The sequence below is a fragment of the Mobula hypostoma genome, chromosome 2 (genome assembly GCF_963921235.1).
Source record: "Mobula hypostoma chromosome 2, sMobHyp1.1, whole genome shotgun sequence".
NCBI classification, from domain to species: domain Eukaryota; kingdom Metazoa; phylum Chordata; class Chondrichthyes; order Myliobatiformes; family Myliobatidae; genus Mobula; species Mobula hypostoma.
This window is the reverse complement of record NC_086098.1, coordinates 243,587,544-243,603,180: the sequence shown is the minus strand read 5'-3', so window position 1 is coordinate 243,603,180 and position 15,637 is coordinate 243,587,544. Positions and strand designations below refer to the sequence as shown.

General features: G+C 48.7%; 1 protein-coding gene across 1 annotated transcript in view; it reads left to right on the top strand.

The window, feature by feature from the left end:
* The window catches only part of LOC134343037 (atrial natriuretic peptide receptor 1-like), a 115,614-nt gene that overhangs the window by 68,438 nt on the left and 31,539 nt on the right, over positions 1 to 15,637 (top strand). The window contains exons 14-18 of the mRNA XM_063041862.1: positions 878 to 1,030; positions 2,910 to 3,072; positions 6,184 to 6,330; positions 9,873 to 9,996; positions 12,640 to 12,708. Of these exons, the coding sequence (XP_062897932.1) occupies positions 878 to 1,030; positions 2,910 to 3,072; positions 6,184 to 6,330; positions 9,873 to 9,996; positions 12,640 to 12,708 (656 nt within the window). The remainder of the gene's footprint in view (positions 1 to 877; positions 1,031 to 2,909; positions 3,073 to 6,183; positions 6,331 to 9,872; positions 9,997 to 12,639; positions 12,709 to 15,637) is intronic.

Genomic DNA, 15,637 nt, shown 5'->3' with positions numbered 1-15,637 from the left:
TGTGATTGAATGGGTGAGCAGATGGTGAGCTGAATGCCCTAAACTTTTCTACCTCATGGGCTTCTGTCCAAATGCCTTGAGTGAATGCGGAGGGAGGCTTGTTACCTCGCTGTCTTGTTACCTCGCTGTCTTGTTACCTGACTGTCTTGTTACCTCGCTGTCCTCTCTTGCTGAACATCTACGCTCTGTCCGCCAGAGAAAGCAGGATCTCCCAGTGGCCACACATTTTAATTCCACATCCCATTCCCATTCTGACATGTCTATCTACGGCCTCCTCTACTGTAAAGATGAAGCCACACTCAGGTTGGAGGAACAACACCTTATATTCCGTCTGGGTAGCCTCCAACCTGATGGCATGAACATTGACTTCTCTAACTTCCGCTAGGCCCCACCTCCCCCTCGTACCCCATCTGTTACTCATTTTTATGCACACATTCTTTCTCTCACTCTCCTTTTTCTCCCTCTGTCCCTCTGAATATACCTCTTGCCCATCCTCTGGGTCACCCCCCCCCCGTCTTTCTTCCCGGACCTCCTGTCCCATGATCCTCTCGTATCCCCTTTTGCCTATCACCTGTCCAGCTCTCGGCTCTATCCCTCCCCCTCCTGTCTTCTCCTATCATTTTGCATCTCCCCCTCCCCCTCCAGCTTTCAAATCCCTTACTCACTCTTCCTTCAGTTAGTCCTGACGAAGGGTCTCGGCCTGAAACGTCGACTGCGCCTCTTCCTATAGATGCTGCTTGGCCTGCTGCGTTCACCAGCAACTTTGATGTGTGTCTTGTTACCTCGCTGTCTTGTTACCTGACTGTCTTGTTACCTCGCTGTCTTGTTACCTGACTGTCTTGTTACCTGACTGTCTTGACCTTGTTTCCTGTGATAGAGAAGCTGTGGACCGCCCCGGAGATCCTGCGGATGGAGAGTCCCTCCACGGGAACACAGAAGGGAGACGTGTACAGCTTCGGCATCATCCTGCAGGAGGTCGGACTCCGGAAGGGGCCCTTCTACATCGAGAGCACGGAGCTGAGTCCCAAGGGTGAGCCCGCCATCAACGCGGAGACTCCCACACCACACACGGGGAGAGAACGGGGTCGTCCATTATGTGAAACATTACACTGAACTGAAGAGCTGTTCTTGATGTCCTGGTGTCAGTGCTCACCCATAATAAGACCATAAGATAAGGGAGCATAACTCAGATATTCAGCCCATCGAGTCTGCTCCACCATTCCATCATGGCTAATCAATTATCTCTCTCAACCCCATTCTCCTGCCTTCTCCCCGTAACCTTTGACACCTTTACAAATCAGGAACCTGCCAACCTCTGCTTTAAATATACCCAATGACTTAGCATCCACTGCTGTCTGTTACAATAAATTCCACAGATTCACCACCCTCTGGCTATAAAAATCCCTCTCATCTCTGTTCTAAAGGGAGGTCCTTCTATTCTGAGGGAGTATCCTCTGGTTCGAGATTCTCCCCACCGATGGGAAGCATCCTCTCAAATGTCCACTCGATCTAGGCTTATCAATGTTTGATTGGTTTCAGTGAGATCCAAAGCCCCATTATTCTTCCAAACTCCGGTGAATACAGACCCTGAGCCACCAAACGCTCCTTGTACGTTAACCCTTTCGTTCCTGGGATAATTCTTAACTAAAATAGGAATTGATAGTTGTACTGGGAGGACTTGGTGCCGAGGTGACCCATCCTATCAGCAGTTTCACTGGAGGCAGCAAAGGTCTCAGAACATCGGTTCAGTGTCGATAACTCAGAGGTGGTGAACCTATGGCACACGTGCCCAAGACGGCACTTGCAAAGATTTTGATTGCATGTGGTACCCCTTGATTCCTTAAACCCAACCCATAATAAAAACAAAAAATAATGATTCTCTTTACAGCCAAACAAAGCAACAAATGATTTCTTTACAACCAGGGAGCGGTGAGATTTTTTTGCAGGAAACGTCTCATGCTGGATGGCTTTGAGAACACATGACGTTTAATGACATTGAAATTCTCACAGACCTGGTGTACACATTTGATAGCAAATAGCTACAATAACAATACTATTCAGAACTGCTGCTATTTTAAATATTTTTGAAAGATTAATATACATAATTTTTCAGCAAGTTCTAAAATGCCTTGTTTATTTCAATCTGTCTTGGAACGGGTCTGACCTTCACTGCAAACAGGTGCCACACACTCTGATCCTCACCGGCAATGGGTCCGATACACACTCGCTATCACGGGAAGGGTCTCACACACACACACACACACACACACACACACACACACACACACACTGACCCTCACTGGGAACGGGTCCCACACACACTGACCCTCAATTGGACGCTGGTCCCCACACACACTGACCCTCACTGGGACACACACACACTGACCCTCACTGGGAATGGGTCCCCACACACACTGACCCTCACTGGGAATGGGTCCCACACACACTGACCCTCACTGGGGGACGGCTCCCACACACACTGACCCTCATTGGGACACACACACACTGACCCTCACTGGGAACGGGTCCCACACTCACTGACCCTCACTGGGACACACACACACTGACCCTCATTGGGGGACAGCTCCCACACACACTGACCCTCTTTGGGACACTGACCCTCTTTGGGACACCCACATACTGACCGTCAATTGGACGCGGGTCCCCACACACACTGACCCTCACTGGGAACGGGTCCCACACACACTGATCCTCACTTGGCAACAGGACCGATGAGGAGATTGGGAGTCCCTTAACACTTCCTCTCTGGATCCGTCCCTGACTGTGAGTGAGGAAAGCACTGCCTTCTGTCTTGACAATGAAACCATCTGTTCCTTTCTCCATCTCTCCCCCCACCCTCCCCAATACCCCTCTCTCTGCTTTGTGGTAACTGTTCCCTTATGTGGCAGAAATTATCGAGAAGGTGAAGGGTCACCAGCGGCCCCCCTTCCGCCCAAGCACAGACACGAGCATGGAGGAGATCAGTCTGTTGATGCAGCGCTGTTGGTCCGAGGATGTCCTGGAGAGGCCCGACTTCAACCAGATCAAAGACCTCCTGCGCAAACTCAACAGGTGTGTCTGCCTCTCCATGGCCGAGAGATCAGAGATTGGCCGCTTTTCCCACCTCATTGGTCCCTTTGCTTCCTTGGTCCATGTCCAATGCTGGAAGGACCATCCCGGATCCGGATTACTGCTGGGAAGATCCAGCTCTCTGTCTGGATGAGGTTGGGGTGGGAGCACTGCCAGGATTTTGACCCAGCAATGACATTCTACCTCCAGCTCAGGATGGCTTGGCAGTGAACTGGAGGGGTTGACGTCCCCCACTCAGTATAAAACTACAGATCACACACTGCATACAATTATAAGGATGTATATTTGTGAACGTTAACTTAGCTAAAGAGTTAGTAAAGAAAAGAAAAAAAAACAAAAGGACCCATTATAGTTAATCAACAGGAATACTGCAGATGCTGGAAATTCAAGCAACACACATCAAAGTTGCTGGTGAACGCAACAGGCCAGGCAGCATCTTTAGGAAGAGGTACAGTCAACGTTTCAGGCCGAGACCCTTCGTCAGGACTAACTGAAGGAAGAGTTAGTAAGAGATTTGAAAGGGGGAGGAGGCGATCCAAAATGATAGGAGAAGACAGGAGGGGGAGGGATGGAGCCAAGAGCTGGACAGGTGATTGGCAAAAGGGATATGAGAGGATCATGGGACAGGAGGCCCAGGGAGAAAGACAAGGGTGGGGGGGGGGGAACCAGAGGATGGGCAAGGGGTATAGTCAGAGGGACAGAGGGAGAAAAAGGAGAGTGAGAGAAAGAATATGTGTATAAAAATAAATAACGGATGGGGTACGAGGGGGAGGTGGGGCATTAACCCTTGTCTTTCTCCTCGGGCCTCCTGTCCCATGATCCTCTCATATCCCCTTTGCCAATCACCTGTCCAGCTCTTGGCTCCATCCCTCCACCTCCTGTCTTCTTCTATCATTTTGGATCTCCCCCTCCCCCTCCCACTTTCAAATCTCTTACTAACTCTTCCTTCAGTTAGTCCTGACGAAGGGTCTCGGCCTGAAATGTCGACTGTTCCTCTTCCTAGAGATGCTGCCTGGCCTGCTGCGTTCACCAGCAACTTTGATGTGTGTTGCTTGCATTATAATTAATCAGTCAATTGTGGACAGGTTGGTGCTCAAACCTTCCAAAACCCATAGTCACTGATCCTCGGCAGACCTCTGCACCTTGGCTCCATCGAAACGTGTTTCCCCACCGGTTCGAATCCTACCACTGGTTCTCTCCAGCATCTTCACTCTTCATCTCCCGCCAAACAAAGACAAAGACCCACCACCCATTCCATTCTCCTGATTGGATGGCCCACATTCCCAAGAATCTCCTATCTAACCCAAACACTGCTCCTACAGAAAGGCCATTACATGAAACGCCCTACAACATTAGCAGTAAAAGCTTTACCAGGATGTTACACTTGTAAATACTACTTTATTATAAATAAGGTTTATTTTGGCTATAGGCAGATTATGCCTTTGCACCCAACTGTAACCATAGAAGCGTTAGAGGGGGTAGCAGAGGAGATTTACCGGCTGGATTAGAGAGCATGATTTATGAGGGTAGGTTAAGCGAGTTAGGGCTTTTCTCTTTGGAGCAAAGGAGAATGAGAGGTGACTTAATACAGATGTACAAGGTGATCTGAGCTATAGATGGAGTGGACAGTCAGAGACGTTTTCCCAGGGCGGAAATGGACTAATGTGGGAGGGCACAATTTAAGGTGATTGAAGCAAAATCTCGGGGGGGGGGAATGTCCGAGATAAGTTCTTTACACAGAGAGTGGTGAGTGTGTGGAACGACTTGCCGGGGGTGGTGGTAGAGGCAGAAACCCTCAGATAGGCACACAGATGATAGGAAAATGGAGGGCTACGTAGAGGGGAAAGGATAGATTGATCTTGAGGCAAGTTAAAAGGTTGGCAAAACATCGTGGATGGACGGACATGTACTGTGCTATAATGATCTATGTTCTACGTAACTGCAGTATGCTTGGCAGACCCTTACCAGCCCCTAGAAACGGTCCTACCACCAATGGCCCAATGGCACAGTAAGCGGGGGGGGGAGGGGCAATATGTGATGGTGAGCAAATGCCAGCACTGCCAGTTAGATGCCCAGATCGAGTGAGGTGGTGAAAGTAAAATTGTCCTCATTAACGTCAGCACACTTAATCAAGGGCACGCCAGTGGCCATATTTCACGAGGAGATTTGGTACATCGTTCCGACTGGTTGCATCTCCGCCTGGTACGGAGGGGCCACTGCACAGGATTGGAAAAGGCTGCAGACTCAACTAACTTCATCGTGGCCATTAGTCGCACCTCCCCTCCCACCCCAATTGAGGCGATGCCCCAAAAAGGTGACATCCATCATTTAGGACCCTCATCACCCACGTCATGCCCTCTTCTCGTTACTATCATGGGGGTCGTCCTTCCACCCATCAGAGATATTTATCCAGAGTGTTGCCAAGGGCCCTTAGCATTGTCAATAATCCTTCTCACCCATCCGACAATTGTTTGACCCCCCCTTCACCATCAGGCAGGAGGTAACCAAAGCATTAGGACAGGGACTGTTAGGATAGGAAACAGCGTCTTCCCCCCACCCAGGCCGTGAGACCGCCACCAAACAGGTCTCACCATGTATGAAATATCAGTGCATTATACTGTTCACTTTTTAAAACTTGTGTCGTAAATGCACCTTATTATTTGTTAATTTATTTGTGGTAATATCACTTTAGGTGTTGTTTGTGTGTGTGTTATATGTACTGTGTTGTGCACCGTGGTCCAGAGGAACGTTTTTCCGCTTGGTGATATACAGGTGTACAGTTGAATGACAATAAACTTGAATTTTAACTTGAGATCGCACTGAACACTGACATCCAACATTTTAGGAACAGCTTCTTCCCCTCTGCCATCCGATTTCTGAACGCACCATAAACGCATGAACACTGCCTCACTATTTTTGCTTTTGTTTTGCATTATTTAAAAAAAACATTTATCTACATATATTTCTTATTGTAATTTATAGGTTTTTTTTTAAATTTCTGCTGCTGCAAAACAGGAAATTACACCACATATGCCAGTGATGATAAACCTGATAATGATTCAGAACTTCCCTCTGTCCGGTTGGATCCCACAGGGAGAACAGTTCCAACATCCTGAACAACCTGCTGTCGAGGATGGAGCAGTACGCCAACAACCTGGAGGAGTTGGTGGAGGACCGGACGCAGGCATACCTGGAGGAGAAGCGGAAGGCCGAGGCACTGCTCTACCAGATCCTGCCGCAGTACGTAACCTGCCCCCACCGACGCCCGAGGGCCCCGTGGCTCACGCCCATTACCTGTGACAGTCCGTGTGTCAATGGTGCCTTCGGGCATGAAATTTGAGGGACCTATTTCATTTTTTTTAAATTTAGAGGCCCTTATGCCCACACCAGCCAATTAACCGGCACTGTCTGTGAGGAGTTTGTACATTCTCCTTGTGATCGTGTGGGTTTCCTCGCACATTCCAACAATGTATGGATTAGAATATGTAGAACATTGAACAGTACAGTAGCCAAGTTGGGCTGAAGGGCCAGTAAGTGTGTTGGATTGCGCTTTGACTCTGTAACTCCACAGTGAATTGTGCAGAGAAGCCAGATTCAGATTTATTAATCACAGTACATTAAAACACACAGAAAATCCATCATGAACTGCGTCATTTGCTTTAACAACCAACACTCCTGAGGATTTTGCTGGCAGCAGCCCACAAGTGTCTCCACGCTTCCAGCACCAAGATAATACGTCCACAACTCACTACTCCTAATCCAGACACCTTTGGAGTGTGGGAGGAAACCAGGGCACCCGGAGGAAACTCACACAGTCAAAAGGATAACGTACCAACTCCTTACAGACTTACAGAATTGAACTCTGAACTCCGACATCCTGAGCTGTAACAGCGTCCGGTAACCGCTATGCTACCGTAGCAACCTTTGCTTAACAACCAACACACCTGAGAGTGCGTTGGGGCAGCACAAAACTGTCAACATACATACCAGAGCCAACGTAGCGTGCTCACAATGTTCAACAGAATAATACAAACAACAGCTAAACAAACATCCCTTTTGCCAATCACCTGTCCAGCTCTTGGCTCCATCCCTCCCCCTCCTGTCTTTTCCTATCATTTTGGATCTCCCCCTCCCCCTCCCACTTTCAAATCTCTTACTAGCTCTTCTTTCAGTTAGTCCTGACGAAGAGTCTCGGCCCGAAATGTCGACTGTACCTCTTCTTAGAGCTGCTGTCTGGCCTGCTGCGTTCACCAGCAATTTGTGTGTGTTGCTTGAATTTCCAGCATCTGCAGAATTCCTTGTGTTTGCACTTCTCACCCACCCATCCACCCAGACACCCACACAACCACCCACCCACTCTCTCACTCACTCATAAACCCACCCACTTACCCGCACACCCACTCTCTCACCCACCCATCCACCCACTCACACCCCCACCCACCCACCCGTCCACTCACCCAATCACACACCCACCTACTCTCTCACTCACCCACCCAACCACCTACTCACCAACCCACCTACCTAACCAATCTCTCACCCACACACTCACCCATTCATCCACCTACCAATCCACTCACCAGGTCACCCACACACACACAGAGTCACCCACCTGCTCACTCTCTCTCTTCACACACACTCTCTGTCACACACAATCACTTTCTCTCACTCTGTCACACACTAATACACACTCTCTCTCTCACACACACACTTTCAATGTCTCACACATACACACACTCTCACTTTCGCTCAAACACACTTCTCTTCATACACATTCTCTCACAGACACTCACATACTGTACACACACTCGTACTCTCTCCCTATGTCACACACTCACACACTGACACACACTATCACTTTCTCTCAAACACACACTCTCATTCTCTCTCAGACACAGCCTCATACACACACACACACTCACGTACACACACTCATTCTCTCTCATACACACTCACTCTCCTCCCACTCGCACACTCTCACACACACACTCACACACATGCACACTCTCACTTTCTCTTACACACACTCACCTTCTCTCTCACTCACCCACCCACTCACACACCCCTACACAACCACACACTCACACATTCACTCACCCTCACGCCCACTACTCACACTCGCACACTCATGCACGTGCTCACTCATTTTCTCTCTCTCACACACACACACTCACTCTCTCTCACACCTATACACCCACCCACCCGCCAAACCATTCACCCACTCACTCACTCACCCACCCACCTACTCACCCACCCTCCCACCCAGCCACTCACTCACCCATTCACTCACACACTCACTCACTCTCACTCTCACAAGCACACTCACACACACACTCACATGCTCTCACACAATCACTGTCTCTCACACACACAATCTTTCTTGCACTCTCTCTCAGACACACTCTCACTCTCACACACACACACACTCTCACACGCTCTCACACAATCACTCTTTCTCACACACGCTCTCTCACTCTCTCTCTCACAGACCTACTCACACACTCACTCTCTCTCACACAGACATACAATCTCTCTTTCACATATACACACACTCAGACATGCTCACACACACTGTCACTCTCTCACACACACACAGTCACTCTCTCACACACACACTGTCACTCTGTCTTACACACATAGTCTCTCTCTCTCCCACACACACACCCTCTTTCTCATACACCCACGCTCTCCAACACACACTCTCACTCTCTCATAGACACACTCAAACAAACTCTCTCTCTCACACACACACACACTCACCCTCTCACACACACTCACACACTTACACTCACACTCTCTCTTGCACACACTCTCACCCGCTTCCCTCTCTCTCTCTCACACACACACACTCTCACTTTCTCTCTCACACACACACTCTCTCACCCTCTCTCACACATACTCACACACTTACACACACACACTCTGTCTCTCACACACACTCTCTCACTTTCTCTCTCTCACACACACTGTCACTCTCTCACACTCACTGTCACTCTCTCTCACACTCACACACTAACACACACTCACCAACACACTCTTTCAGTCTCTCTCTCACAGACACACTCACATACACACTCTCACTCTCATACACACACTCTTACACGCTCTCACAACATCACTCTCTCTCACACACACATTCACACTCTCACAGAAACACCAACACACACTCTCTAACTCTCTCACACAGACACACTCACACACACTCGCAGAGACAGGGAGTAGTGTAGGTCTGAAGGTGGACACTGAGACAGGCGGGGGGGGTGTAGGGGCCAAAGGTGGACACTGAGACAGGGAGGGGTGTTGGGGCCAAAGAGGGCTACAGGACAGGGTCAGGGAAGAGTGTAGGGCCGGAGGGGAGTTACAGAGATGGTGTGGGATGTGGGGCTAGAGGGGGATTACAGCGATGGGGGAGGAGTGTAGGGGCTTAGAGGGGTTTACAGAGACAGGCAGGGGTGTTAAGCTAGAGAGGGGTGTAGGGTTACCACTTTGAGCTGTCCCAGTTGAGATCACTAAGCACTGTGACGAAAAGTGACTGTGTGAGATATCTTCAGACCCAGTGGAAGGTGGGAGGATGAAGGAAACATGACATGGAAGGACCCAACAACACGGGGACGCCGGAGGTGTGCAGTGTAGCCAAGGTAGAGACTCAGTGAAGTCATGGATGGAGGGCCCACTACTCCACTGCGACCGGAGACAGGAGCCCTGAGGGCCCTTCGGGTTTCAGGGAGGATTTTCGGTGCATAGCTTACTAACGGCTTAACCCATTTCCCCCTTCCCATTCCCAGCTCGGTGGCCGAGCAGTTGAAGAGGGGCGAGACGGTCCAAGCAGAGGCATTCGACAGTGTCACTATCTACTTCAGCGACATTGTGGGGTTCACGGCCATGTCTGCGGAGAGCACTCCCATGCAGGTAAGACTGAAACACACAGTGACTGAGAAGGTCTGGGCATATCAGACTTCCTTCCCTGAGGACAGCCGGCCAAGGACGTGCCTTAACATGGGAGCAGCTGATGCCAAACACCAGCATGGGCCGAGAGGTTCCAGCCACCAGTCTGAACCCAGGAGGGAGCAGCTCAGGTCACTCAAACCATCAAACGGTGTTTCTTTACCAAGAGTATTTCTGTCCATTGGTTAAAAGATATTTGAGGTGGAGAATCGGCCAATCAAGTAATTGAGAGAGATTGGTTGTTCCTGATTGGCTGTGGGCAGCTAGGACTCTGTGACAATGGACAACCAATGGCAGGACATGGTGGGGACAGAAAGTAATGGTGAGGCACCATGTCAATGGGCAACCAGTGATGAGACACTGTGGGGAAGGCGCTGAGCCGTTGTAGACCTGCGCCAAAGAAGGGGTTCTCCGTTGCCTGAAGAATTAGTGCCCAGTATCCCTCCTCAGTGCAGAGTACAAGATCTTTGCCCGGGCAATGGCCAATCGTCTGGGCTCCGTGCTCGGTCAAGTGGACCACGCAGGTCAGTCCTACAAGGTCCCAGGGCGGTCCATTCAGGACAATATCCACCCCATCTGGGATCTGATTTACCCGTGCTGAGAAGCTGGTCTGTCAGTCGCCTTTCTCTCCCTTGATCAGGACAAGGCGTTTGACAGCGTAGACCACAAGTACCTTTTTTTGGACTCTGCAAGCATTCATGCTCGGGCCACGTTTTGTTAATTTTGTTAACCTCATTAAAGTTGATGGGTCCGTGACCGTGCCCTTGTGCTTTGGGATGGGTTTGCTTCGGGGTGCCCCATGTCCGGGCAGTTGTACTCTGTTTGTGTGGAGTCATTCCTGTGCCTTCTCCTTAAGACATTGACGGGTTCGGTTCTGTGCGACCCAGACATGGAGGTCATCCTTTTGGCTTACGCTGATGATGCCCTCCTCATGGTCACTGACCCTGTTGACTTGCAGAAGATGCAAGACTGCCAGCAGATCTTCTCGGCCACGTCCACTGCAAAGGTCAACTGGGAAAAGTGTGTGGACCTCTTGGTGGGTCAGTGGCAGGTGGATTCCCTGCTGGAGGGGTTGAGACCTTTGCGTGGAGCACCACACACCACCGCTACTTGGGGGTCTGCCTGAGCTCATCGGAGGAGGCCTGGGCAGCAAACTGGTGGGATTTGGAGACAGAGATCTCTGCCCAGCTATGACGCAGGTCAGCTCTCCTTTATCTAATCTCATACCAGGGTAGGGCATTGGTAATAAATCAGCTGGTCGCCTCCATGGGCAGGGGGAGATCAGCTTTTGTCTCCAGGACCCAGAAGAGGCTGGTGGACTTCTTCTAGGGCAACAGTAGGCATTGGGTCTGTGCTGTGGTCCTGAGTTTTCTGATTTCAGAGGGCGGTCAGTCCTTGATGTGCGTGCGCGCCCAGCTGGCGGCTGTTTGGCCGACCAGGCGCTGGTGCATCCAGAACTGCTCCACTATCCCGAGCCCCCTCGACACCCACCGTGATAGGATGGGGACCAGTCCCACTCACTGCCAGAGCAGCGTCCCCCACCGGCACAGGGGCATCCTGCCTGGAGGAGATCAGACTCAACAGCTCTCGGTGAAACCGAGGCAATTCCTTCAAAGCGGCGTGCTTGATGCTTGCTGCTGGAAGCTGCGTGCCCCCTGCAGCTAGTGTCCCCGGCGGAGAAGGTACGTCAGTCCTTGATGTGCGTGCACACCCAGCTGGGGCACGAGGCTTCCAGCAGGAAGCATCAGCCACGCTGTTTTATACACAGAAAAACCATAGTTTAGTTTGAATTTATTCACTGTCTTATAAATACTTAATGTTTGTACCTTGTGTATTTTTTGTGTAAATAAACTTTTGTAGTTTTGTTAAAAAAAAGATAACAAATAGCGAGAATTCATGGTCATGGGCAACCAATGGTGCAACACAATGTTGATGGGCAACCAATGATGGGACACCATGTGGGCAGGTGGGACAACATGGTGACAGACGACCAATGGTGAGACACCATGGAAAAAGGCAGCCAGTGGTGGGATACCATGGCAGAGGCAGCCAGTGGTGGGATACCATAGCAAAGGCAGCCAATGGTGGGACACCATGTCAAAGGGCAACCAATGGTAGGACACCATGTTGAAGGGCAGCCAATGGTGGGACACCATGTCAAAGGACAAACAACGATTGGACACCATGAAGAAGGACAACCAATTGTAGGACATCATGTTTAAGAGCAACCAACTGTGGGGACCTTTGACGATGGGCAATCTTTGAATGAGGCACCATGAGGACAGTCAACCAGTGGCAAACTCATGCCAGACAAATGTCATGTGTTGAAATCTCAAATAATGTGTCGAGTTGCCAATGGATGACCTGAGTCAGGCCTTGTTTCCTGTCCCGTTGATGGCTGCTGGGACCCAGACTCACCCACCGTGCCCCCCCCCACACACACCTTCTAGGTCTCGGACACACCACCGTAACCCTCTTAGGTCCCTGTTGAATCTCTAATGGTTTATCTGTGGTCCTGCTCGCTCCTGGTGGGCGTCTTAGTTTTCAGCTGAATGCCGGCATGAAAGTTCCTCCACGTCTAATCCGTTTGATTCCAATTGGCTGCAGGTGGTGACGTTACTCAATGATCTCTACACCTGCTTTGATGCTATTATCGACAACTTTGATGTTTACAAGGTAAGTACACCGCTCTACTTACATCTCCTTCTGTCATAAAACCCTCTGCCTCCCCTACTTCACCTTGAATCTCCTCTCTCTCCTTGCCTTTCACCCTCTTTCTCCTCTCTCCCCCTGTCTATCTCAAAAGAACATTACATAAAAACATAAGAACTAGGAGCAGGAGGAGGCCACCTGGCCTGTCGAGCCTACTCTGCCATTCAATAAGATCATGGGTATTCTGGCCATGGACTCATCTCCACCTACCTGCCTTTCCCCCATAACCCTCAATTCCCCTACTACGCAAAAATCTATCCAACCTTGTCTTAAATATATTTCCTGAGGTAGCCTTCATTAGGCGGAGAATTCCACAGATTCACCACTCTCTGGGAAAAGCAGTTCCTCCTCATCTCCGTCCTAAATCTACTAAATCCCCTAGTTCTAGTCTCACTTACCAGTGGAAATAACTTTCCTGCCTCTATTTTATCTATCCCCTTCATAATTTTATATGTTTCTATAAGATCTCCTCTCATCCTTCTGAATCCCAGTGAGTACAGACCCAGGTGACTCAATCTCTCCTCATAGTCTAACCCCCTCATCTCTGGAATCAACCTGGTGAACCTCCTCTGCACCAACTCCAAAGCCAGTATATTCTTCCTCAAGAAAGGAGACCAGAACAGCACACAGTACTCCAGGTGCGGCCTCACCAGTACCCTGTACAGTTGCAGCATAACCTCCCTGCTCTTAAATTCAATCCCTCTAGCAATGAAGGCCAACATTTCATTTGCCTTCTTGATAGCCTTCTGCATCTGCAAACAGCCTTTGTGATTCATACACAAGCTCTCACGTCCCTCTGCACAGCAGCGTGCTGCAATCTCTTAACCATTTAAATAATAATCTGCTCTTTCATTTTTCCTTCCAAAGTGGATGACCTCACATTTGCCTACATTATACTCCATCTGCCAGACCCTTGCCCACTTACTTAACCTACCTATATCTCTCTGCAGACTCTCCGTATCTTATGCACGATTTGCTTTTCTGCTCAATTTAGTATCATCAGCAAACTTAGATACACAACACTCAGTCCCCTCTTCCCAGATCGTTATTATATCGTGAACAGTTTTAGGCCCAGCACCGACCCTTACGGCACACCACTCACCACTGACTGCCAACCAGAGAAACACCCCTGTATCCAAACTGTCTGCTTTCTATTGGTTAACCAATACTCTATCCATGCTAATACATCACTCCAACTCTATGCATTGTTATCTTATGGAAAAGTCTTTTATGTGGCACCTTATCGAACGCTTTTTGGAAATCCAAATAAATAACATCCATCTGTTCCCCTCTATCCACTGCACTTGTTATATCGTCAAAGAACTCCAGTAAGTTTATCAAACAGGACCTGCCTTTGCTGAATCCATGCTAATCTGCCTGATGGATCCATTTCTTTCCAGATGCCTTGCAATTTCTTCTTTAATGATAGCTTCAAGCATTTTCCCAACTACAGATGCTAAACTAACTGACCTATAGTTACCTGCCTTTTGTCTACATCCTTTTTTGAAAAGTGGTGTGACATTTGCCTTCATCCAATCTGTTGGGACCTGCCCAGAGTCCAGAGAATTTTGGCAAATTATCATCAAAGCCTCAACTATAACCTCTGCCATTTCTTTCACTACTCTGGGATGCATTCCCAGAACCAGGGGACTTGTCTGTCTTTAGCCCTACAGGTTTGCTCAGCACTACCTCTTTAGTGTGTCAAGGTCCTCACCTCCCTTCGCATCCATATCATCTCTCCTCGGCATTTAGATGTTTCCTCCACCATGAAAACCGACACAAAATAATCATTTAAAGCCTCGGCCATTTCCTCATTGCCCAATATTAATTCCCCCTTCTCGTCTTCCAAGGGACCTATGTTCACTTCGGCCATCCTTTTCCACTATATATAATTATAAAACTTTTACTATCTAATTTTTATATTTTGTGCTATTTTATTTTCATTATCTATCTTCCCTTATTTATTACTCACTTAGTGGTTCTTTGCTGCTTTTTAACATTTTCCCAATCTTCCAGTTTCCCACTGATCTTGGCAACTTGGTATGCACGAGCTTTTAGTTTGATGCCTTCTTTTATTTCCTTAGTTTTCCATGGCTGGCTCTCACCATCGTTACTGTCCTTGCTTTTCACTGGAATATACTTCTGTTGAGCACCGTGAAAAACCTCTTTGAACGTCTTCCACTGTTCCTCGACTGTCCCACCACATAGCCTGTGTTCCCAGTCTGCACTAGCCAAATCCTCCCTCATCCCGTTGTAGTCTCCATTGTTTAGGCATAATACACTGGTTTTAGATCAAACAATTGCACCCTCCATTTACATGAGAAACTCAATCATACTGTGATCACTCTTTCCAAGAGAATCCCTAACTACAAGATTGCTAATTTTACCTGTCTCATTGCACAGGACCAGATCTAAGACGGCACGTTCCCTCATAGGTTCGGTAACATGCTGTTCAAGAAAGCCTTCACGGATGCATTCTATGAAGTCCTCCTCAAGAATGTCTCGACCAACTTGATTCACCCAATCTATGTGCAAGTTAAAGTCCATCACGATAACTGCTGTTCCATTCTTACATGCCTCAGATATTTCTCGGTTTATTGCCTGTGCCACTGTAATGTTACTATTTGATGGCCGATAGACAAATCCCACCAGTGATTTTTTCCCTTTACCATTCCTAATCTCTATCCAGATGGATTCAAAATTCTGCTCCTTAGATCTTATATTGTCTCTCACGGTCGCCCTGATCTCATCCTTAATTAAGAGCGCTATCCCATGTCCCTTACCTTCCTGCCTGTCCTTCCATATTACCTGATATCCTTGGATATTTAATTCACAATCCTCTCCACTCTGCAACCACTTCTCTGTAAAGGCCTCTAAATCATACCCCTTTGTA